This window comes from Tachypleus tridentatus, chromosome 12, assembly GCF_004210375.1.
Source record: "Tachypleus tridentatus isolate NWPU-2018 chromosome 12, ASM421037v1, whole genome shotgun sequence".
In the NCBI taxonomy this organism is placed as follows: Eukaryota; Metazoa; Arthropoda; class Merostomata; order Xiphosura; family Limulidae; genus Tachypleus; species Tachypleus tridentatus.
The window spans coordinates 82,689,743-82,714,169 of NC_134836.1; the positions used below are offsets into that span (position 1 = coordinate 82,689,743).

Here is a 24,427-nt window from a genome sequence, read left to right on the forward strand (position 1 = left end):
ATCAAGCTGTCTCCTCAGCCCACTGAGGGGGATCGAGCCCCTGTTCAATTTTTGCAAATAAGGTTTGTATATTAGCAAGACTAGCTTGTCATTCTGAAAGTTCTCAAAGAGATTAGGATTGAAAATATTCTCAAACAAAATTAGTTTTTTATCAGATTTTGCTTCGCCTTGCCTGTATTATTTAGTAGCTGCCACATATAAACATGACCAATATAACAATAAAGAGCATATTATTTTCTTACTATTAAATGTTTTTTTTTGTTTCCTGTGATCACGTGTCTGTTCTTTGTTTATCAAAATGTTTGCTCTATAGTTTATAGTTTATATAATTTATAGTTATCAAAACTATAAACTAGGTCTATTTACTTGTATTTAAGCCGAATTTAATTAGATATTACTTCAAAAGTACAAAAAATCCAGTTATTAAATTCTTCATTAGCTTAATTGTTGGTCAAGTGCACTATGAAATACCACAGTTTAGGATGTGAATTTAGTCCCCTAACAGGTGAATGGCAAACTGAAGTTTATGGACTTAAAACAGTAATAATAATTTTTTGTCTAATTTCGCGCAAAATTACATGAGGGCTATCTGCGATAGCCATCCCTAATTCAGCAGTGTAAGACTAGAGAGAAGGCAGCGAGTAATCACCACTCACCGCCAACTGTTGGGCTAATCTTTTTACCAATGAAGAGTAGGATTAACTGTCATATTATAGCACCCCTATAGTTGAAAGGGCGAGAACGTTTGGTGTGACGGGGTTTCGAACCCGCAACTCTCAGATTGCGAGCCGAACGCCTTAATCCACCTGGCCATGCCGGGCCGGTAATAATAATAATAAAACCACCATAAACGCTTGAAAAAAAATAATGTTAAACGGTCTTCCCTTTTATCAAACAATTCAATGTTTTATAAAATTTCGTTATAAGCTGCCATCTGAGAGCAAGAACAAACTTTTTTTTTCCAGAAGATAGAGAGAGAGGCCAATCATAGATCATATGAAACCATACTACAACGCTAACATCATGACAATAAAAAAATATTAAGCAATAATAACTATTATAATTAATAACTAATAATAACTATATCTAAATACTGTAAAAGATAACCTAAATTCATATATAACAAAATTTAAAGATTAAAAAGACTTTATATTCTATCATGCCACTCCTGTGAGAAATATTATGTTCAGTAACGTCGAGAGCTAGCACTGGCCCCCCTTTTTCTCCCATTTGTAATAGCTCATTGTATAAGTGTGGGTGTTTTCTTATAGCAAAGTCACATTGGGCTATCTGCTCAGCCCACCGAGGGGAATCGAACCCCTGATTGTAGTGTTGTAAATTCGAAGACATACCGCTGTACTAGCGAGGGGCCGTTGTATAAGTGTAAAATCGATAATAAAGTAATAACAAATATCTATTAAATATATAAAGTAAGAAACATATATTAATTATTATTCAAATTATTATTTTAATAATTCTTAATGTATCAAGTGTTTATATGCAAAGAAAAGCCAAAACTATACTTTTCATGATTAAACTAAAATAGAGCCTAATGGTGCTTTAGGGCATTACTAGATTTAATTTGCCCGACTGTAACCTTTTGTTATTACAGCTGAATAATGACCACTGTTTTTAGATATGTATAGCTTTTAAGGCTGTATTATTATTTCATTTAGACATCCAGCAAAACAACTACCAAAACCGATTTAAATTTATGGTGAAAAATGGTATATTAGTACCATATTTGTGTACAATAGTTTAGATGTTGTGGAGGTAAATACCACGGTTTCTTTGTTTGTTTTTAATTTTGCGCAAAGTTACACGAGAGCTCTCTGCTCTAGCTGTCCTTAATGTTGAAGTGTAAGAGTAGAGGGAAGGCAGCTACTATTGGGCTACTATTTTACCAACGAATAGTTGGATTGGCCGTAACGTTATAACCCCCCACGGCTGAAAGGGCGAGCATGTTTGGTGCGATTGGGATTCGAACCCACTACCTTTATATTACGAGTTGATCATCCTAACCACCTAGCCATGCCGGACCTAATACTATAAAATGAACAGTTGACAATGTGTCCTCAAGTTATTGATAACTCTTTTTTTTAATTGCGTTCTCATTTGTTCTCTGCTGGTGCAGCGGTAAGTCTACGGACTTGCAACTCTAAAATTATTTGTTCAATTTCCCTTCATGGACTCAGCAGATAGCCCAATGTGGCTTTGCTATAAGAAAAACATACACAAACATCGTCCTTATTTATTAATCATGAGCTAAGTAAGAATTTATTTTTGTTACATATACATATGCATGTTTGAATAATAAAGATAAAATGTTAAAGACTAGTTTATAAAAAAATGGAACGTTTAAATTTTCAAATTTCTAGTTTTACTACCACAAAAATATTTCTAAATCCAAATTTATTGTGATATTTTAGCCATAAAAGTTGAAAGAGTGTCCTTATATCAACATTTAAAAGCTTCAAGATACTAGTGCTCTCTTTCATTGCAAAGTTAAACACAGAAAATACTTGTCCAAACATTGATTAACTGTTTAATTTCTTTTTAAAACTGACATTGTATTGCGTATGTTGAAAATATATATAATCTCAGAATTGTTTAATTCTTCAGGAAATATATATGTTTCTTGTATTACAGCTTACAAGTGGTGTTAGGAGATCACAGTCAATTGTGGTCTCGTTTCATAAAAAGAAATATCCCTTTACTAAAGTACATTCTGTTGTTGTTGTTGTCTACATATTATGTACCTACTGTTTAGGATCCAGCAATTCTTATCAAACTAGTTAGTTACAGGTTGTTTGGTCGTACTCCTGTATACAGAGAAAATAGTACAGCGATAGCGAATATCCTTTCACTAAATATTTCTTTAGAACTGAATTTTTTCCCCCATAGATATATAATTATAAGTTTTATTGAGAGTCATTTTAAACGTTAATTCGAGTATTAGGAAAAATGAAAAATGTAAAGCACATGTTCTAATTCTTTGTTTAAATAATTAAATTACACAGAATACTCGTTACACGCCATGCAGGTAATAACTGTATTGAACGATTAACCGCTGTTTCATTTACTCTGTAACGAAAAACACGTGATTATACAGATTATATATAATGATATATAAATTGGATACGATAACATGTTACATAAATGTATTGACTAACTCTGAAATAAGGAATAGTAGAGATGAGCGTTCACAATTGGTTCTGCTTTTATAGTTGATAACTCTAAAAGAAAGAAGATTCAAGCCTAAGAAAATTAAGATTTCTCGTGAGAATATCCAAAGTATAATTGTCATTTTAAACTGGACTTTGTACTCTAAAAACGAGTACTATATAAATTTTGAAATAGCATCACAATTGTCGTATATGGTAAGTTTAAGGATTTTAAATATTTTCTTAACAAACATCACTGTGAATTACGACAGACGAAGATAATAAAGGTAAATCAAGGTTTCCTAACCCCCATTCTATCTATCTTGGGTTAAGTAGGTTGGACATCAACAGACCAGACTACGTACAATGAATTTTTGTGAGTTTTGGGAGATAATGGTACACTGATTGTAGTAAGATGGCTAGAGTGGTTGAAGAAAAGTTTTATGCGTGTATGAGAAGGTTAAGGTGATAAGAAAAACTGGAAACAATAAGAAAAAGTGACACGTGCCGCGAATTTGATTTAGTAGCATTAACGATATATACGAGTTGGAAAACTTAAAACAAGATAACCCATGATTGTAAGCAAAATGGATCCAAAAGTAAGCAACTACAAAAGCCCTAGAGGTTTGACGAAGCGCTGCAAAAATGGTTCAACTAGTGAAGAAATGGAGAACTTCAAAGTAGAAGCAGATCTTAGCACCGACGATGTTCTGGAAGTCATAAGATTTCTAAAGGTTTTAAAAAGGCAAGAAAGGAAACTTAAAAATTGTTTCGCAAGTTTTGCAAATGGACAGTTTAAAGAAACTATATTGGTGAGGACGCAGAGGATCAATTATTTCTTTATTTAAATTATCAGTAGTATTTTATAATAATGTGTACTTACTACGTTACAATAAACCAGCTATAGAATTATATATGGATATTTCTTCGATTATGTATATTACATGCCAAAGTTTAACCCGGTTGTACGACACTTGCTTTAGCAACATAAATTTTTTGGCTTTTTGAGTGACTTTGTAACCGTATTTGACTAGCAGTTTACTGGCACTGCTTTACAAAACATGCCTGTATGCTTGGCGTGCAAGTAGTTATTTTCCTCACAGTTTTAATAGGTTCCTTTCTCCACCAGATGATATTAGCGACATTCAGCTACTTCCAAATGTCGTCTCATTATCGTGAAACCTCCAAACTTACTATGGTGATTTAAGGTTTATAGCCTCTTACTGTCCACCCAAATCTGTTGCACGCATAACGGTATCAACCATGACAGACTCTGAATTATCAATCTAGCAACCAACAGTGTACATTTCTAGTTTGTTAAATTAATACAAAATAATTAAAAATTGTTAATTTAAAAATGGGAACAGGGATCGTCAAAAACGTACAGAAATTATATGAATCAAAATTCAAAAATTAAAATTTCAAGCCTACAACTGGGGTTTAACAAAAATAAACAAGCTAGATTAGAAATGGTATCTACGTTATTTTCTCAAGTTAGAAATTTCTAGTTTGACTCCATGTCTACAGTACTTAACACTTTTAGTGTAGTCAAAATAAGGATTCGTCGTTTCAGAAAATAATGTAGACACTATTTCCAGATACTGTTTAGTTGTTTTTTTAGAGTCCCTAATTGTAGGTTTGAAAATATAATTTCTGCATTTTTATTCAAGTCCTTTCTGTGTATTTTTGACGATCCATATTACCCGTTTTGTTTTAACAATTTTTAGTTAAATTGTTTCTTAAGTTTTTATAGCCATTTATAAGAAATAGATTTTAAGCTACATTTGGGCATATGTATTCAGTTGAATGCTACATATTTTCCAATAATTTACTACTGTGTTGGTCTTTTTTCCCGCCCAACATTGCTTTTTGTTTTTGAATTTCGCGCAAAGCTACACGAGGGCTATCCGCGCTAGCCGTCCCTAATTTAGCAGCGTAAGACTATAGGGAAAGTAGCTAGTCATCACCACCCATTATTTACTGAACAAGGTGGTTTTGTGCCTGAGCTTAAATAGCCTCTACTTTTCTACAATTTTTCAATGGCTTCAAAGAATTTATGCTGGTAGCCAAAGATAACTTAGACAATTTTAGAGGATGGAAATCTCGACTTTAAATAATCAACTTAGAAACAACCGTACAATCTTCACAAGAGTTTGTTTAATAGCTGTGCATATATGTTGGTATAGTATACCTAAATCATTTTTTGCTGCAGGCTTCGGTGCTTGAACGGCTTTGAAGAGAAACTTGGTCAATAGCGAAGAAAAAAATATCTCTTTCTCATTTAAAACCAATATAAAAAATAGTCATATGACTTGTGCAGGAGTGTTTTTAATAGGTTTGCTCAGGTTTAAATAAACTATTCATACCTGCTTTTCTTTTTGTTTGTTTGTTTGTTTTTGGAATTTCGCACAAAGCTACTCGAGGGCAACTGTGCTAGCTGTCCCTAATTTAGCAGTGTAAGACTAGAGGGAAGGCAGCTAGTCATCACCACCCACCGCCAACTCTTGGGCTACTCTTTTACCAACGAAAAGTATACCTGCTTTTACTATAAACTTGTGAAACAAGAATAATGTGAACCATAACATTATGAAGAGCAAATGGATGAATTTGTCTAGCAATCGAAAAATAAACTTTTTGCTATTATTAATATTTTAACAGTCTTAGTCAATGAGATAAAGGGCCTTGAATGTTTCAAACTGAAACAAAGGCAGATAATAAAATAAATGCATAACAATAAATCCGTTATAATATATTTAACATTTTTAATTTAATGGCTTTTCAACCATGCCTGACTAATATTACAAAAACTGCAATAACGCGGAGCATGTACACTCATGTTATCTTATCAAATAATATAAACGAACTTTGTACTCATTTGCTGCTAAATCTTATCACATTTCATAAGTGGAGGATGGGAAAGAAAACAAATTTTTTTTAGGTTTTATATTTGCATTTTGAAATTAAAAAAATCATAAATTACAATACCGCCACCACGAAATTAAACTACAATTTATTAAGCTTAGTAACTAAACTGTATTTGATCCTGAAAATACGATTTTTTCAAGCTCACTAACATCTTACCCCCTAGTTCGGATCTAGGATGAAAATAAATTATTTTCAGCTGCTTCCCCGCTAGTACAGCGGTATGTCTACAGATTTACAACGCTAAAATCAGGGATTCGATTCTCCTCGGTGGGCTCAGCAGATAGCCCGATGTGGGTTTGCTATAAGAAAAACACACACACGAAGTTTTCAGCAAAAAGTATTCGCAAAGGTTAAGAAACTTACCAAGAAACATTTTGAGCTTTTTAATTGGTTATACACATGTGACAGCGCCAAGTAGGTGTACGTAAGCAACTACAGGGTGGCCCGTAAGTCCCTATCCATCCATATGTTATTATGTTATATTCAATTACGCATGTATTATAAATTTGTTGTTTTTTTATCAGAGATATATGGCCGCTGTAAGCCCATTTACACTTGAAGAGCGTATTGTGACAATTACGTGGGTACATGAGTGCAAGAATACTGGTGACAGCACACGGATACACTGGATACATAAGATATATGGATGAATAGGGACTTAGGGTCACCCTGTATTTTCAAAAACGTATAGTAATGGGCGGGACTAACTTGGTTATTTCAATGAATATATTAATATCTCAAAAACAATAAAATAAAATATCTAATTCATAAAAAAGTCTACACTTTATATTTAGATATCACAAACATCTAATTTGAACCAATACTGCATTCAACATACCACAGGACACAGAAGAATCGATATTTAGAAAGTGAGTTGGGAAAGGCTAAGAATGCTTACTTCGCTGTTCAGGATGAGTCATACGAGGAAGCATTAGATCTAGATTTGAGACTCAGCTTTGAAGGTCCATGTAACCACCAAAAATTACTCCCTATTTGATATGACTGAGAATAAACCCGGTTATGAAAAATTATAAGAATCATTTGATCAAAAATCTGATTATCGGAAAGAAGTGTCAATTTCTGAATTTCTGCTTTCCACGCTATCAAGCGATGTTCATCATACAGTGTATACATTACATTTTGGGAATTCCACTTGAATATCACGATTCTAAGATAACTAGTGCCAGCAGATGCAATGCCTGGTTTTTAAAGCGGGAAGTGATAACTAAGACCTTAAACTCTTAAGTGAAAGAGAGTTTTTACCCTTACTGTCTGAGTTATTGTGTGGTTTGAAAGGTGCAGTGTATACATTACGTGTTATGATTGCCACTTCGTTATATGAATTAAGCTAGGTTGTTGATTGTAAGATTAATAGGGATGAAAGACTTTTACAGCCCGTACTTGCTGAGCTGTTGGGCAGAGTTTCACTATAAGAGAGATACATGGGATATTGAATAATAGCAACTCAATTTACAGAGCTTAGGATGACTGGCGCCAGTAGGTTCAATATCCACTACACCAAGAGTTTGCACAACTGAATAATATAACTAAGAATTTGAAAACTCAGTTGAAAGAGTATTGCAACCTATAAATACATGCCTTTGTGTAGTCTCACATGTGTATGCACATTAAATAAAGTCATTCATGGATGTTGAATAACAATAATTAATTAATTACACAAAGAACACAGCTATTGAGACACATATCATTGGAAATATCAGATCTGATCGGGATACTAAGACTTGGTTATTTAAAGCTAAGTGTGATTACTGACTCGTAAGGTATTATTTGAAGACATAGTGTATCTGTTATCTTCAATAATACTTGAAAGGAAAGTTTTCAAGTTTGATGTTAATGTATTTCGCTGATAGTGCATGTTTTGGAAAAGTTAAGAGTAATGGAGAAACTTATGTGTGTCTAAGAATATATATAGATTTGTCTGTTGTTTTCAGTAAGATTACTGCGCGATATTTCGATAGAGCAAACTTAAAATGCTTAAGTAGGTGGAATTATCAGTAGTATAATAATTTCACAGACAGTAATTTAACTAGCATTACAAATGTAAACTTGGTGTACCTAATGTGTCATTTGGTTATGATAGAATATTTTAAAGTCTTTACACTGAAATATTTAGTAATGTGCACAGTTTCCGAAATATTTTTACATTATTTCAGTACAATATAAAACGCAAGGAAATGCTTGCTGTAAGTGTACTAGGAAGAGGAAGGAAGAAACTCCTGTGTCATGAAACATTTTTAAATCACACCAAAATTAGTGTTAAACCTTTAGCTGGAAGAAGGTATGTAAGAAAAAATTGCCCCCCGCTAGTACAGCGGTATGTCTTCGGATTTACAACGCTAAAATCAGGGGTTCGATTCCCCTCGGTGGGCTCAGCAGATAGCCCGGTGTGGCTTTGCCATGAGAAAACACACAAGAAAAAAATAACGAAAGCACATTAATGGATTCTAACATCCCAAAGTAAAAGTTGATGTTGCCTATCCCAAGTCAGCTCATATGTGTAAAATCCAGTTTTACAATTATTATTTACCCCATTCCATTCCTACTGTACTTGGAAAATATATAAACCATTAACAAGTCTTGTTATCTAAATTCTGTCTACGTATCTCTCAACTAGGTGTTTTTAGGTGTGCCTATCTTTCATTTCCTTTGTGGGATTTCATATTAGAGATCATCATGTGATGTTGAATATTACATCCCTTAGGGTATGTTCTATCCAACCCCACTTTCTATCTGTATTTCCTCAAGTTAGTGAAAAAACATTTTTGTGACTCTCCAAGTTTCCGGTCCACGGAAAAGCACAGTTTCACTCTGGAATTTAAAAACCTTATGTGTCTAGCAGATTTTGTCTTTTTTTTTTGGGGGGGGCGAGCCTTTTATCATATTTAAAAGAAACTATTTATTTATTGAATTTGATTCTTTGTTGTTGAATACAAATCTACACAATGTGACATTATGCTCAGCACTGGTATAGAGACGCAGTTATTGGCGTTATAAACCTTCAAACTTACAGCAGAGCCAATGCGAGGCTTATTTACAGCGATGTTTAAAACCTGCCTTTTTCTTCTTTTTAAATGTTACATTTTACTGACTTTACTTGCTCAAAATCTTGAGAAATGTTCTTGGTTTGATTATTATTGAGCTTCTTTTTCGCAGAGGTACATTCTGCTGATCATGGGAAACCGAAGCCCGGATTTTTGCATTGAAAATTCTGAAGCTTACCGCCATCCCATCGGGTGAATCTAGCCAAATGTAGCGTTTAATAAATAAAGAAAAAATTAAACATATTTACTTGTTTATTAGTAAATAAATAAAAATAATTTTATCTTACAAGTTTTGTAATAAATTATTAAACTATGGCGATATATAATTATCGGATGACAACGTAATAATAATAACACATGTTCTACTACATCTGGCGCATAGTATCAACATGTCACACACCTGCATATGTGTATCGATTTTTGGGTGTGTATAAAGTGTGACGTTTTAATTTCAAATATGTGGGTAAATAAGTAATCCGGGTCTCAGACAAATGTAGGGCTGTATTAGATCTAAGAGCATGTATTCACCGGAAGGAGTTTTCAACAGGAAGCTGGGCCATACTATATGATTCATATAACGCAAACATCCGTTGAGCATGGTAACTGGTAAACTTGTTCGATGATTTCAGTCTTAGTTATTGTACATTTGTAGTTGCGCTTTTAAATTTCTCAGTTTGACATAAAAAACTGTACTCTTTAACCTGTTAAAAATATAGAAGAAAACGTTTTACAGCCATTATAGTAATAGAGGTAAGATGTGTGTTTTAATATTACTTCAGTTTAATTAATTTAAAACTCGTTATGTATAGTATTTAGTATAGCCTATAGGTGTGTGTTACTGTCACACCATATATTTTTGCCTTTACTTCAATGTTACTTTGTGTATTATTAATATTACTACAATCATTATTAGTCTAGTTGATACTAACAACAAAAAATTCAGAGTGAACTATTTGATATTTCAAACCTAGTGAAATTATTCGTGATGACGAGAAACCAACTTGAAGTAAAAATGTATGTCATGACGACTGGTATGGGTAATAAAACAATATAGAGAACAACTTTTCAGCCTTCTTTACTTTGTTTTAATAAAAGTTTTAATACCAATACCAACCATCTTGAGATACATTTTTACTAGTGAAAATATGTTTTTGGATTGGAATTTTCCGTCTTGTAACTTTCCCTTAGAGTAGGTTGTTAGGACTTGCAGGCTGAAGAGTTGACGAATATCAGATAATGGAATGTGTGTTTGTATATGTTTTTGGTTTCTAACTAAGTTCTTTAGGAAGAAATAGTCATGTCATAACTGGTCGACAAGCATATACAACTGAATGTCCAACACAACTGCTAGCACAAAAAGTACAAGGGCAAATATGTTTGTTGTGGCTGTGTTGGACTAGCAAGAGAAAGATTAGAAATAAAGTTGCTGTTCAAATCTAAATTCAAAAGTTCAGCAAAATATCTGAAAAGCTCCGTCTAATAAAGAGACTTGCTTTTTAATGCAAAACATATGATAACTAGTCAGGTGTGCATATGAAACAATTCTGTATATAACTTTCATCCAGTCGTTCTCAGGCAGAAACATGGGTTATTACTTAGTGCACTGGAAAAGTCTCATTTTTTACTAATTTTTATCCTGTATACTAAGTTATTTGTATTTTATTGTAATTTTGAGACTGGAAGAATCTCATTTTTAGAATCATGTATAAAATAATTTTTGTTTTCATTAAATTTAGAGTTTTTTAATCTTGAACATTACACAAGTATGAAGGAATTTATAAAAAAATAGTAATATATTGTTACTGTGGGATAAACTAAATCTAAAAAAAATTATATATTATTTATTAGCATAAATTTGCTAATAAGATACGAACATGCATTTATATTTACATATCAAGTGTATAAGTTTTGTGATTTCAGTTCTGAATGTTAAATTAATTTGGAAAAAATGTAGTAATGAATATTAATACGTGCATGTTTTTGTGTCTGTAAAGTACAAACATTTTGAAGCTGTTGAAACATTAATTTAGTATATGTAATTGATTTTCCTAAAACATTATTATCACATGATTTGCTGTTTTTAATATTTTTATAGCCAGTGTATCTAGTATTTCAGCACTTCAGAGTAAGAAATTAAATTCTTAGCCTTAAAATACCTTGTTTATTGTGCAAAACATTTTTTATTGTTGATTGACTGAAAAATAGAGTTTTTAACATCAACTTTTTAGTATACATCTCAGTTAATAAATCATATAAAGTGTTTCTTATGATTATTAAATATGTACATCAGTAATACTTTTATTTATATTTGAATGTTGATAGAACCATTTATCAGCATTATCTGTTGCTATTAAGCTATGTGCAGTACTCGGATTTTAAAAGTGTATTATTACTTATTATTTTATGTGATGTAGCAATAGCTATCTTAAAGACAATTTATTGTATGGAAGTATATAAACAGCATGTTAATTTTGATTAATATATTGTACAGTTTTGGTTTTTAGGTACAACACAATGAAATATTTTGTTGTTGGAACAGCCATCATTTTACTTCAACTGTCAGGAATATGTAAAATGCAAGGTAACTAAAATATTAAATAAATATTTATGATGTCAGGGTTGTGTGTATATATATCACATTACCTTTATTGGCACAGTTTTTTAACTTATGAATTCAGAAAAAGAAAACAACACATACATACATACATACATACATACATACATAGTTAAAACCTTTTTAGTTAAAAATAAGGTCATCAAAGATCTTGGCACTACCTTATGTGGATATACACCTTAAGTAACATATAAAAGCACGACAGTCACAGTAAACTATCACTTCGCTGATGTTGTGTTAATTAGGGTCTCTACCATATTGGGGGCAGGAAGTCTAACTTTAAAATGTAAATTTTATCTTACTTACCCCAATATGGTAGTACCTTACTTCCTTATTTTCATTTTTATTTATTTATTTATATATATTTTTTTCCATCTTTTTATGTTTATCTTTTTCGTATTCTAATTTCTCCAAAACCTAGGATACATTTTATAATCCCATGTTATAGTTTCAACCCTAGGATGTGCAGCATATTTAGAAAAGAAAAAATTCATTAATGTATTTTGGTTTATTTTTGAATATTTTATGGTTATATCATATACTCTTTTAAAAAAGAAACGCAAAAGGCAAAATATGAGACATTGTTAACAAGTTTATTCTGGGTAGTTCTGTATGAAATATGTGAAACTTTGCACAATCACTGCATAACATCCAAAGTCTGCAAAGGGAAAGTCCACGCTCACTAGGTGAAGTTTAACGTCAATAACGAGTATGCCCCCCGTGAGCATCAATAACTGCTTGGCATCTCCTGCCCATGAAAGCAATGAGATGATGAATCACATCCTGTGGAATGGCTGTGCACTCAGCCTGCAAAGCTGCTGCAAGCTGAAGTAGAGTCTGCGGTTGAGGTTGTCGCCGTCGCAGACGTCGGTCCAACTCTCGTCCCAAAGATGTTCGATGGGGTTTAAATCTGGTGATCTGGAGGGCCAGGGAAGAACGTTGATGTTGTGGTGTCTCAAGAAGACAGTGGTGAGTCGGGCTGTGTGAGGACGGGCGTTGTCATGTTGAAAAACGTCGTTGACGTTCAACATAATGGGTTGCACATGGGGCCTAAGAATCTCGTGAGCGGTTGCGTGCACGGTCTAATCGGAAATCCTACACAGCCCTGGTATGGTTGAGGTAGTAGACGTCGCAGTGGTGGTCCTATCCCGAAGGTGACGTAACCGGATGTTGCGATCTTGTGCGGGAGTGGTCACACGAGGTCTGCCAGATTGTGGATGATCACGAGTTAATTCATGTTGTTGGTGATGATTCCATAGCCTTGTGATGGTGCTTGGGTGGACATTCACAGCTCTGGCAATATCTGATCGAGATTCACCTGCTTCCAAGTGACGAATGGCGTTGTTGCATTGTGCTTCAGTCAGTCTTGGCGTAACTGTATTGCGTGTCAGTTGCTTAACACTGAGCTATGGAAACTGAGAACCTGTCACTTTTATAGAGATTTTGCACATATTGCACTTGCAGAACATGCAGATCTTTCAAACAAATTTATTGGACACGAATGCGTTTTGGCGAAAAATCCAATGTTTTCCTCCGTTTTCAAAGTGCACAACTTGTATTGTCATTTTGGTCTGACAGTCAGTGCCTTAACATGTGTAACATCACATACTCTGAGCTTGTAATGTTATTACATATATTTCTCTTTAAAATAACAAAAATATTCCTATTGCATTTCTTTTTTGGAAGAGTATATATGTGTGTGTGTGTGTGTGTGTGTGTGTGTGTGTGTTTATGAAGGTAGGTGTGGAAGTAGGACTTGCATTAGTGATGTCGAGAAACCCACTTGTTGAGAAATTTATATGCAAAAACGGCTCGTTTGGGTTGAGAAAATATTTTACATAGAAGAGCGAAACGTTTTCGCTCTTCTATGTAAAATATTTTCTCAACCCAAACGAGTCGTTTTTGCATATAAAGGACTTGCATTGTTGTAGGGGTACACCATCTGCCAGTCTTAACTTGTGTTCATTAATCTTGCATGTTAAGGAAGGGAAAAATGTGAATAAAGTTAAGAAAACAAAATGTGGGAGCTCAAGTCCACAAAGTCCCGCATTTACATCACTCTTTACTGCGTGCAGATAGTTGAGAGAATGTGATTGGTCCCTAGAGAAATGTAAAATGGAAGAAAATATATTACCTCTGGAGGTAGATAAATAAACCTTACCTCATGACATTGGCATTCCAGGCCCTATTATAGTAGCAGCATAGTATAAATTAATTAGTGGTACAGTAGACAAATTATAAATTGTATAAAAACATACAAACCCAACCAAGTTATCCCAAGTAGTATCACTAACTCCCAACTTCCACTCATTAAGTTTACTTAAGCTTTCAAACTTTATCAACCCTATGTAAGAGGTTTTATGTTTATATTTGTTAATGGCCTTCATACATAAATGAAAGTAGTGTCAAGTTGTTTAAAACAACTGTATTAAAAATTTGAAAAATATATTGGAAATTTCAAGCAAACAATTTGTAGTTCTTATTTCTTTATATTTATGTAATATATGTTTGTATTTACCACAAAATATTATAATAATTGTATTTAATGTTTCTTTGTTAATTCCATTAAATATTAATTATTGTATCAATACTTCAATATTAATAATGAAATATTGTAATTTTTTACAAATTTTACAGAATCTGAGCAAATTGTGAAGTTATAATTCTAAAAGGAATATGACATATTACAATTATGAGAGAGTAGGCTGTATATTTGAAAAGTAAAACTTTTTTTTTTTTCAAGAAACCCAGCATGGCCTGGTGGTTAAGGCACTTGACTCATAATCTGAGGGTTGTGGGTTCGAATACTCGTTGCACCAAACATGCTTGCCATTTTAGCTGTGGGGGCATTATAACGTGGCAGTCAATCTCACTATTTGTTGGTAAAAGAGTAGCCCAAGAGTTGGCAGTGGGTGGTGATGACTAGCTGCCTTTCCTCTAGGGACAGCTTGGACAGATAATCCTTGTGTAGCTTTACATAAAATTCAAACCAAATAAAACTTTTATCCAGAACATATAAATTAATATTTTGAAGGTTAGTTATGGTGGTAGTTTTGTTGTTGGTTGGCCAATAGTAAGTTAACTAACACACAATGCTAAAATCTGGAGTTTGATTCCCCACAGTGAACAAATTGCTGAAAGCCTGTTGTGTAGCCCTGCATTAAGACAACAACAACAATTGATAAATGTTCAGTTTTTGGCTTATTTTCAGTATGTAAGGCCCATTGACAGTACTATCTTATCTGAAGATCCTAAATCCAGTCAAAAACATCTCTTGATTTTGGAGAAATTGCTGAGGATTGGAAAATGGATGATGCTATCTCAATTTTTCAAAATAAAGGGTTAAGAGAAGTTTCATTCCTTTCTTCTTTATTTTATGTTTTTTACCATCTATCCAGATATGCTAGTCCATATTCAGTTACTTCTGGCATCGCTTTGGTGCATACATGCCTTATTCTCCTTTCTTTTATTACCTTATATGAATAGGCCTAACTTTGTGCTATATTTGCTATATTGCCTTTCCTTTACAAATCATCTGTGTTTTGTTTGACTTTTTTTAGACTTAACTTTTCCACCTTCATGTTACACTTCTTACCCCTTTTCTATAATATTTCCTCCATTCACTTTTCCATTGTGATCTATCTTTCTCTTGAGGATTTTTTGGCAGATGATGGTTCATTCCTCTTCTCCACAGTAGCATATTAATCTGTCTTGGCTTTAGCTCTTCTAATTTGGTTGATATGTTGCTAGAATTTGTTTTGGTGTGTTGCTTTTGTTACTCAAGCCCTTTTGTTTCCTTTTCACTCATGCCTTTATATGGTTCCTTTCATCTACCTGTGTGAATTTGCTGGAATTCTTGTTCTTGTAGTGTCATATGTTAGGTCTGAATGCCAATGCTCCTTCTTGTTTTTCTCTAAACTCTTTCCTCCTGCTTTCTCTTCTCTCCCTCTCACCACTTCTTGTTTCTCTTCTCCCATTAATCCTTCAATAGCCCATAGACTTCAGTGTTATAAGTCATGGTTGTGACTATCCCATAAGATCAAGGTCAATGGGTCGTGTTTACTCAGGTTTATGGATTTTTGTTCTCTATTTTCAGCCAATTGTGGAGTAATGATTATTCTGTCAGTGAGTCTTCCTCCTTCATTGCCTCCTGTACCCATTACTTTCCTCACCAAATGGACATTGTTTCTTTCTATTATTTGTGGCAAGGTTGTACCTAATGACGAAAAATATTGGACAGGTTTTTCATTATTTTCTGGGATTTATTCCTGTCTTTTTGTGGTTTTTGAGGAGTTCATAGTCTCAGTCAGTTTCATGACCTCCCTCAGTTTACCATGGGAGGGGGGGGGTGCTGTTCACACCTTAAGGCAGTGTTTTGCCCTAAGTTTGGAATGATTTAGGAAGACTTATTAGATGTTTATTTTTCCCATTTAGTTCTATTCCAGTATGCTTTCTACACTCATCCTCATCTCCTCCTTGTGGAAGTGGTGAGTCTGTGGTGACTGATCAACCTAGATGAGTTGCATTTCACATCCATATAGTTTCTCACTCATTTTGGTGTATTTCAGTTTGCATCTACACAGGGCTCAGCCTTTTTATCTTTTGAGGGGTCTGAGTGATTAATGTTCTATGCCCTGATCTCTACTAATCTACTGTGAGGGAGATTTAGGCTTCCATGAAATCCTATATTCACTTTGGTCATGTTCATTTGTGATGTCTACAATGAATTCTACATGATTATTGGTTCCTCAAGTGGGTTCCCTTTCTCTGTGGCATTTTCACTACTCTTTCTATACTCAAATACTTCAGTATTTGTGTGAGATGGAGGGAATTTCGTGAATATCAATTTAATTTTGAATCAGTGGTATTACAATGTTTTGTTCATTCTCACCATTCTCTTAGTACGTTTGTTGGTTCATTGGACTTTGATTGATTTTCTTATGCTAGTCTGTTAATGTCTGGTGATGCAGATCCATGTAGCCAAATTGTGATTTGTCTCATATTGATTTCCATGGGAGCAGCCAGTGTGGCTGTCTCTGTTTCCATTCTCTCAACATCTTTTTCAGGACTCATTTTTAAATATATATATCTAATAGCTTGTTGTATTCTAGATGCCATGATTCTTATCATGGGTTGTCTTTTCAAACTCGACAAAATACTATCTTTTGGAATGGGTTCTCAGTCTTCTGGTGTTCTGGTAACAGTATTCTCACTTGGACACTCCTCTTCTCTTCAAGATTTTTTGCCACTTGTTTCAACATTGTATTTTCCTTCTCTGGTCCCCAGTTTTGTATCTCTAAGCTCTTGCTGTGGATGCATTTGGACAGAACTTGTCCAAACATTTTCCTCATGTCCACCTTCCTATTTATCTTTTCTTTCATGTGATTTTCCTCATTCTGGTCACTCTGTATTGTGTTGTCATGCTCACTCTATACTAGATAGCTCAACTTTAAGCTTTAGTTTCCTTTATTGAACCATTTCTGGTCATTTTCTCTTCCACCTCTTTCACACTCACTACTCTTTCAATGTCACTCCTCTCTTTCTTATCCAGCAGTGTCATCACTCTGGCTTCACATTTGGGTTTTGTTAGGTTCCTTGTGATATGTTTAACTTTCTTTCTTTCTTGTTACATTCACTCTTTCTTTTTCCTTGTCTATTCATGAGAATGGTACACATTCCATGGTTGATCTGCATCATTCTTTTTTCCATCCTCTGCTTTTATCCTCCATCTTGCAGAATTTTTATATGGCTGTTTCCCCAAGGCTTATCACTTTTAACCATTGCTAGCTACATGGTAGCTTTACTCTGTTGTCATGTAGTTTTTCTCTTCTGACCTTTCTATGTTCTTTTATTCCTTTTTCCACCCTTGTTCACCTCATCTGGGAGTCTTTCCTGATTGGAGCCTGACATATTCTCCATGTCCTTACCTTTCCTCCCTTTACATCTTTAGTCTCTTGCTCCTTGTACTATCTTTTGCTTAAGTCTTATTTCTTTATTTTTGCATGTGGCTGTAGAAGGTTTGATATGTATGCTATTGATGTTTCCTGTAGTCTTTTCCATTGTTTTCATATTCTTCATTATCCTGTATGTGCATTTATTTTAAAAATGTCTGTGGCTTGTGAAGGAGAGAGAATGTTAACTCTTGTTCCCTTCCATTTCCCACTTATATTCTCATTCTGATCTGGATCACTTTTCTCTGTTCCATCTATGCAGTTTATTGTTATTTAGTCCACACATCTCCTTTTCATGGTTCACCTTACCATATATTTAGTTTCTAGAATTCCTTATCTTTCTGAAATATTTCTCCTGTTACCTTCATGAGGTGGCTACAGCAGCTCTTCTATTTTGTCGAGGCTTCATTGGATGTTGATTCACATCAAATCTTTCAGGCATCCTTCTGCCAAATTTGACACCTTATTCTCTCTGGCTGCTTACTTCCATTGTTCATTAGCAGAGATTGTGTGAGCTGGTATGTGGATTGCCCCACACATATTTGTTACACATTATCATTATCATCTGGCCACCTTTTCTTCTTCAGGTTATTGAATTCTTCCTGTTGCCATTCTATATAACTTACTGGCTTTGATTAGTTAAGTTTCCATTTCTACATCTCAGGATCCTGTTGAGTGGCTAGTGGTGCCTATCAGTGGAAACTTAACTTCAACTCTGCACATGTGAACTTTAAGGTTTATAATACTCATTGATGAGATTAGGTGTTCCACAAGACCACTTGAAGTTTCTGTTGGTACATTGCTTCATAAATAAGGTCCATTCCAGAATGTACCAACTCAAAGATTATCACGAGTAAAACAATGTATGGATTGCTATTCATTTTTTGGTCCTAATTGAATAAACTGAGGCTAATTTGCTTTTGAAAATAGGGTTTTCATAGTCATGCATTAGACAGTATTATGATGTTATTTTTTCTCTAGATTCTCCCATGCATTTCCCCCTCTTCTCCCCTCTGGATGGACTCCTGTATGTGGTGAGGGGACCTCCCAGGGAAGGTTCTGTTCTTTCAGTTTATGCACAGCAAATATGTGGGTGGTGACCCATGAAGGGGAGAAAAGGATCCTAATGGTTGGGGGGGTTTAACCCTTACACACCACATTGACCTTGAATTCGTGTAAACTGGTGGCCTAGGGATGGGACCCCTTGATTCAATCAGCTGGTCCACTTGGGTAAGGGCCAACAAAGTATCTGTGTTGGATGTTCTCAGTAGGTGTTGTGGATATTGTATCTGATACTGGTGTTTGGGCACATTGCTTACAAAACCGTGACATTGCTGCAGTGACCTTGTTTGGCATTGTAGTGTATTCCCTTGTAGGGCTCAGTGGGTGGGGTCAGTGGATGCCCCCTGCTACTTTGAATTCATCATGAGGAGTTATTGTTGAAAGGGATTTGAAGAACATTCCCAAGTCAGAGATTTTCGTGGGTTTCTCCACCCAAGGAATTTCTGCAGTAAGGCGTATCTCCACTTGGAAAGATGGAATTGTGATGCTGACCAGTGTCCTCATTTTAACATTTAGATCACTGCATCCACCTATCACCATCAAGGCAGGTTACCTTAATTGCAAAGTATGGCCATACATACCAAACCCTCTCAGATTTTTTTAGTGTCAGTGGTTCGGTCACTTGAAGACGTCATGTTGTGGTCCTTGTGGTGGCAAGGACCACGATTTCTGTGAGTGTGAATCGGACCCTTATTGCATCAATTGCAATGGTTTTCACACATCTGATTTCGTTCTTATCCTAAGTGGTGGGAAGAAAAAGAGATGCAGCTTTTGAAGATAATTCAAAATATAACTTACCTTGAGGTGCAAAAGTTGCTGTCCACCACTTCATCTCAGATGTATATACTGCTTCACTTTGTTCCACTACTACAGTGAGAGTGGAGACAGATCTCTTTGTGTCTCCAAAATAATTGTTCTCAAACCATATGAATAGTCTTTTGACTTCCATGGTTGAAAAAGTTGATGAATCAGTGTCAACACCATCTCCGTCCTTAACATTCATTCTAGCAAATGCCAAGGTCCATCTTCTGTGGTTCTGGGTATGGGCTTTTCTTTGGGTACATCTTTTTCCACTGCTCCAAGATGCAAAATGGTCATTTATTCATGTTCTCAGTCACTGGAATCCTCTTCCAATGACAAAGAACTGCTCAATCAATCCAGGGCATGATTCATGAAGGTCGAAAGACCTCCCTTGAATAAAGAAAAAAGACATAGTCATAAACAGAAGGGCTCTCCACCCAATTCACCTACACAAAGATAAAAATGACCACCTTGATACAATGCAACTGTTGAGGTTTTACGTTCTAAGCTGGATGACATGAAATCACTGATTGCTTTCTACCATTGTGTATGTCTTTCCTAACAAGAAATATTTCTGAAACCTGCTGATACAGTCACCTTTCAGAAGTTTTCTTTCTACAGAAATGATAGGCTGTGTGATGGACGAGTGCATGGAAGGATGGCACTGTTGTTTGATCAGCATGTGCCCACCCTGTCTTTGCCATTAGACACACTCTTGGAGGCTGTAACCATCTGTGTTTCTTTGGGTTGTTTTCTATACCTGTTGCCTGGAGAGACCAATGATCAGTCAGCTCCTGATGCTCTCATTGAACAGTTGCCACCTCCCTTTTTAATCCTGGGGTACTTTAATGGACATCATCACCTCTGGGCAAGTGCTGATATTGATGGGAGGGGTCCCTCCATAGAGTGTATGCTACCTGATCACAACCTTTCTCTTTTGAATACTAGTTTTTATACTTATTTTTATGCACTTAGTCAGTCCTTTACTGCTATTGATCTCTCACTTTGCTCCTCTTCACCTTTCTCCCACTTTTCATAGAGGGTTGACAATAATCCACAAGGTAGTGATCATTTTCCTATAATTTTGAGAGAGACTGGCATTGGTCAATGCCACTCAACTTGTGTACCACGGTGGAAGCTGGATCAAGCAAACTGGCCCTCTTTCACTGCTCTTGCAGAACTTGATCCTGCTATCATCTGTAAACCATCAGTAGACAACTGTGTGGCAGCAGTAACTGACTGTATTATACAAGCAGTTGCTTAACGTATTCTTAAAACCTTGACACGTTTTCCACTATATCCTCATTCTTGATGGAATGAGCACATGGCATGGAAGCCTCAAAAATGGGCATAGGATACTTTTTGTAGGTATCCCACACTCTCACATCTCATCACTTTCTAGCGGGCCTGTGCACATGCTTAGTGGGTAAGACGTCAAAGCCAGAAGGACTCTTGGATTAAGTTCACAACCAGCATATCTTCTACTGCCAGTTCCAAAGTCACATGGGACAAGATTCGAAAAGTCATTGGGCAATATAATTCTGTCCCCCTCTCAATCTTGTTCTCTGATAGCCAGGAAGTAGCTGATACCTGGAGCATTGCTGATACTCTAGGTGAAAGGAATTTCCAGGTATCTAGCATTTCTGCTTCATCCTCCACCTTGTTAGCCATCAAGACTCAGGCAGAGTGACCACCTCTTTTCTTTCAAGCTGATTGTCTCTGTTACTATAATCATCCCTTTACACTGGTGGAACTCAAGGATCTGGCAGGAGAATATTTTCCCTGATGCCTAGTGCCAGGCTTTTGCTCTCCCTTTCTCTAAGTTTGGGAGAATCCCAAAATTCCTTCAAACTATCATCCAGTTGCTTTAATGAGCTGTCTCTGTAAGATCTTGAAGAGGATGGTTAATGCTTGTCTTGTTTGGTTCCTCAAATCAAACAATCTCCTCTCGCCCACCCAGTGTGGGTTCCGATGACAGCACTCTACCATGGACCACCTGATTTGAGTTGAAATGTCAATCAGAGAAGTATTTTTCAATCGACAATATCTTGTATCAATATTCTTTGTCTTTGAGAAAGCTTATGATGCAAGATGGAGTTATGGAATTTTGCTAGACATCCATTTATATGGGTTATGTGGCCATTGGCCCTTGTTTATTAAAATTTTTTTACTGGACAGGGGATTCCAAGTTCATGTGGGTATGACACTTTTCTGTTCTCTTCTACAAGAACTTGGAGTCCTTCAGGGCTGTAATTTGAGTGTCACACTTTTCAGTATAAAGATGAATGCCGTCACTGAACAACTCTCTCTTACTGTTGCAAACGGGCTCTATGTCGACGACTTTCACATTTTATGTCAGTCATCGAACATGACGTACGTTGAGCAGCAACTACAGACTGCCCTCAATCATTTACTGAAGTGGACACAGCAAATGGCTTTAACTTCTCTGTCTCTAAAACTGTTTGCATGCACTTTGCCATTAACAGGATATTCACCCTGATTGTGAACTCCACATAGATGAAGTTGTACTACCTATGGCCCCTGAGACTGTGAGCTGATCTTTATACCACACATCAAGCAGCTATGGGTGAAATGTGCAAGAACACTGAATATCCTCCATGTCCTCTCTTCCATCACTTGGGGAGTGGATCGATGTTCTATGCTAAAGATATATCAGGCTCTTGTTCAATTAGAACTAGACTGTGGATTACTGGTCTATGACTCAGAGCTTATACACACAGTCTCATGAACCTCCTCTATATCTCTGCCGTTTGCAACTGTCTTTAGTGTATGCTTCAAAATTTATTTCCTTACCTAAGCTTTCCACCTGGTATTGTGTTTTCCTTCCTCGGTACGCCGTGCCTTTTCAGAACAGACAATCCGCCATTGCTTCTTTTGGCCTTTGTATCCAGGTGTAGTTGGATGAATTGGGTTTCTTCTTGGATAACATTGCTGTATCCACTGGCCAGCCCATCCCACCATGGCTTATTTCAGCTCCCAAATGTGACATTTCTTTTAAATCTTTTGAGAAAAGCAGATATTCCCAATTGGAAATACTGTCTGTTATTTGCTGAACATCTTTTGAACCATCTTTTTTATTCCTGTTTATATGGATAGTTCGAAATTAGGTGATTCTATGGGCTTTACAATTTTGGTGTTCACTGAAGAACTGTATGCCATTTGTCTTGTCCTGGATCACATAGAAGCTAAGCAGTACTCAAATTGTACTATTTATACTGACTCATTTAGTTTTCGTTTGGTCTAGGAATCGCTACACGTTAGTTCTCATTCTGTTCTCGCAGATATTCAAAACCGACTGGCCCATTTCACTTTAACATCTACTTTTATTCAGTTTTTCTGGATACCAGGCCACATTGGTATTCGTGGGAATGAGCTTGCCAACATCACAGCTAAATCTGTCTAATCTGGCACTATCACTGCTGTGCCTGTTCCATACATGGACTATGGTCCTGTATTCAAGACTCGGCTCCATGCCAGTTGTTAGTCGACTTGGGGCGAGCAACGTGAAAACAAGCTTTTCCAAATAAAACCCTTTATTAGACTTTGGCCATCTTGCTTCAGAAAGAGGAAGTTGTCATAGCTAGATTATGCATTGGTCACAGTTTTTTAACTCATCCATTTCTTTTATCTGAGACCAGTGCACCAACGTGTTGTCTGTGTGACACTCAGGTCACAATAAGCCACATTTTACTGTCTTGCTATCATTATCACTCTCAACAATGGGACCATTTTAAATATGTTTTGTCCCAAGGTTTAGACAGTGTTACTGGCGATGGTAACACTGTCTACCTTAGAAATGTTTTTAGTTTTTAAAAGGCCATTAATCTTTATAATGCTATTTAAGTTTTTTAAATTTATACATGAGACTGTTTGTTAATGTGATTCCCTTTTAAGAATCAAAGTACATCTAGTTCAGTTTGAAATTAGAAAATGGTCATAATGTAAAATACATCGAAACAAGGACTGGAAAGGCCAACTTCATGTGACTAATGCTGATTTTTTAACTTATCTGTTAGTCATCCTGGCAAGTAATGATAATTACAATTCTGCCACACAAAGTCCTTTACAACTTGTATTACTATAGTTTTTCTCTTACTACTGTAGACTGGATGTAAAAATTGTATTTAATGCTATTTATGTTTTTAATTCAAAAAGTAAACTTTGTTTTGTTTTACCTTAATTTCCTTTTATGAATTTTAATAATTTTTACTTTAAGTTTAACTTTTTATTGGATGTTTGGCACAACTAGCCTAATTGCTTTGTGCCATAAAACACCAAACCAACTAATCCTGTCTGAGTGAACTAGTATGGAACATGCAGTGTGACAATAACAATGACATTTAGTGTACACTACAGTGTTCCAAAACCTCTAAATTTTCAAGTAGGACTTCCAAAAGAATTGTAAATATTTTGTGAAAAGAGGGTTCTGTTTTATATAAGTACATCTGTTTGCAGAACATTCAACTTGTTGTTTATTTTTAGTGTTTTACTGTTAAATAACAAGAGCATTTTATGTACTAATTAGATATGGTGTGTATGCTTGTTAGTTGTATTTATAATATTACTGTGTGACTTGTGTTTCTCTGAAAATTTCAGGTAACCAATGTAATTCAAAAGAAACTTGTGGAAAATGTATAGCTTCTGACTCTGTATGTGCATGGTGCATGCAGGAGGTAGGTTGTAATTCTAACATTTTTACATTTACTTTTGCAAACCTAATTTTATTCATCTTTGTAGCAGTGCAAGTGATGAAAATTGTCATACTTAAATTTGAATTTTTTTAAATATTTTAATTTTGAATTTGTTTGTAATTAAGCACAAAGCTAC

The 24,427-nt window shown here is 35.3% G+C and overlaps 1 protein-coding gene across 3 annotated transcripts in view; it reads left to right on the plus strand.

Annotated features, from left to right (window-relative positions):
• The first annotated feature begins 9,523 nt into the window (after positions 1–9,523).
• The window catches only part of LOC143233824 (integrin beta-PS-like), a 100,076-nt gene continuing 85,172 nt past the window's right edge, over positions 9,524–24,427 (plus strand). Inside the window, exons 1-3 of one of the 3 annotated variants that reach the window (XM_076470538.1) lie at positions 9,524–9,901; positions 11,656–11,732; positions 24,197–24,273. In XM_076470538.1, coding sequence (XP_076326653.1) covers positions 11,666–11,732; positions 24,197–24,273 — 144 coding nt within the window. In that variant the 5' untranslated portion in view covers positions 9,524–9,901; positions 11,656–11,665. Of the gene's footprint in view, positions 9,902–11,642; positions 11,733–24,196; positions 24,274–24,427 lie in introns of all 3 variants that reach the window. The other 2 variants (XM_076470540.1, XM_076470541.1) reach the window with 2 other exon arrangements.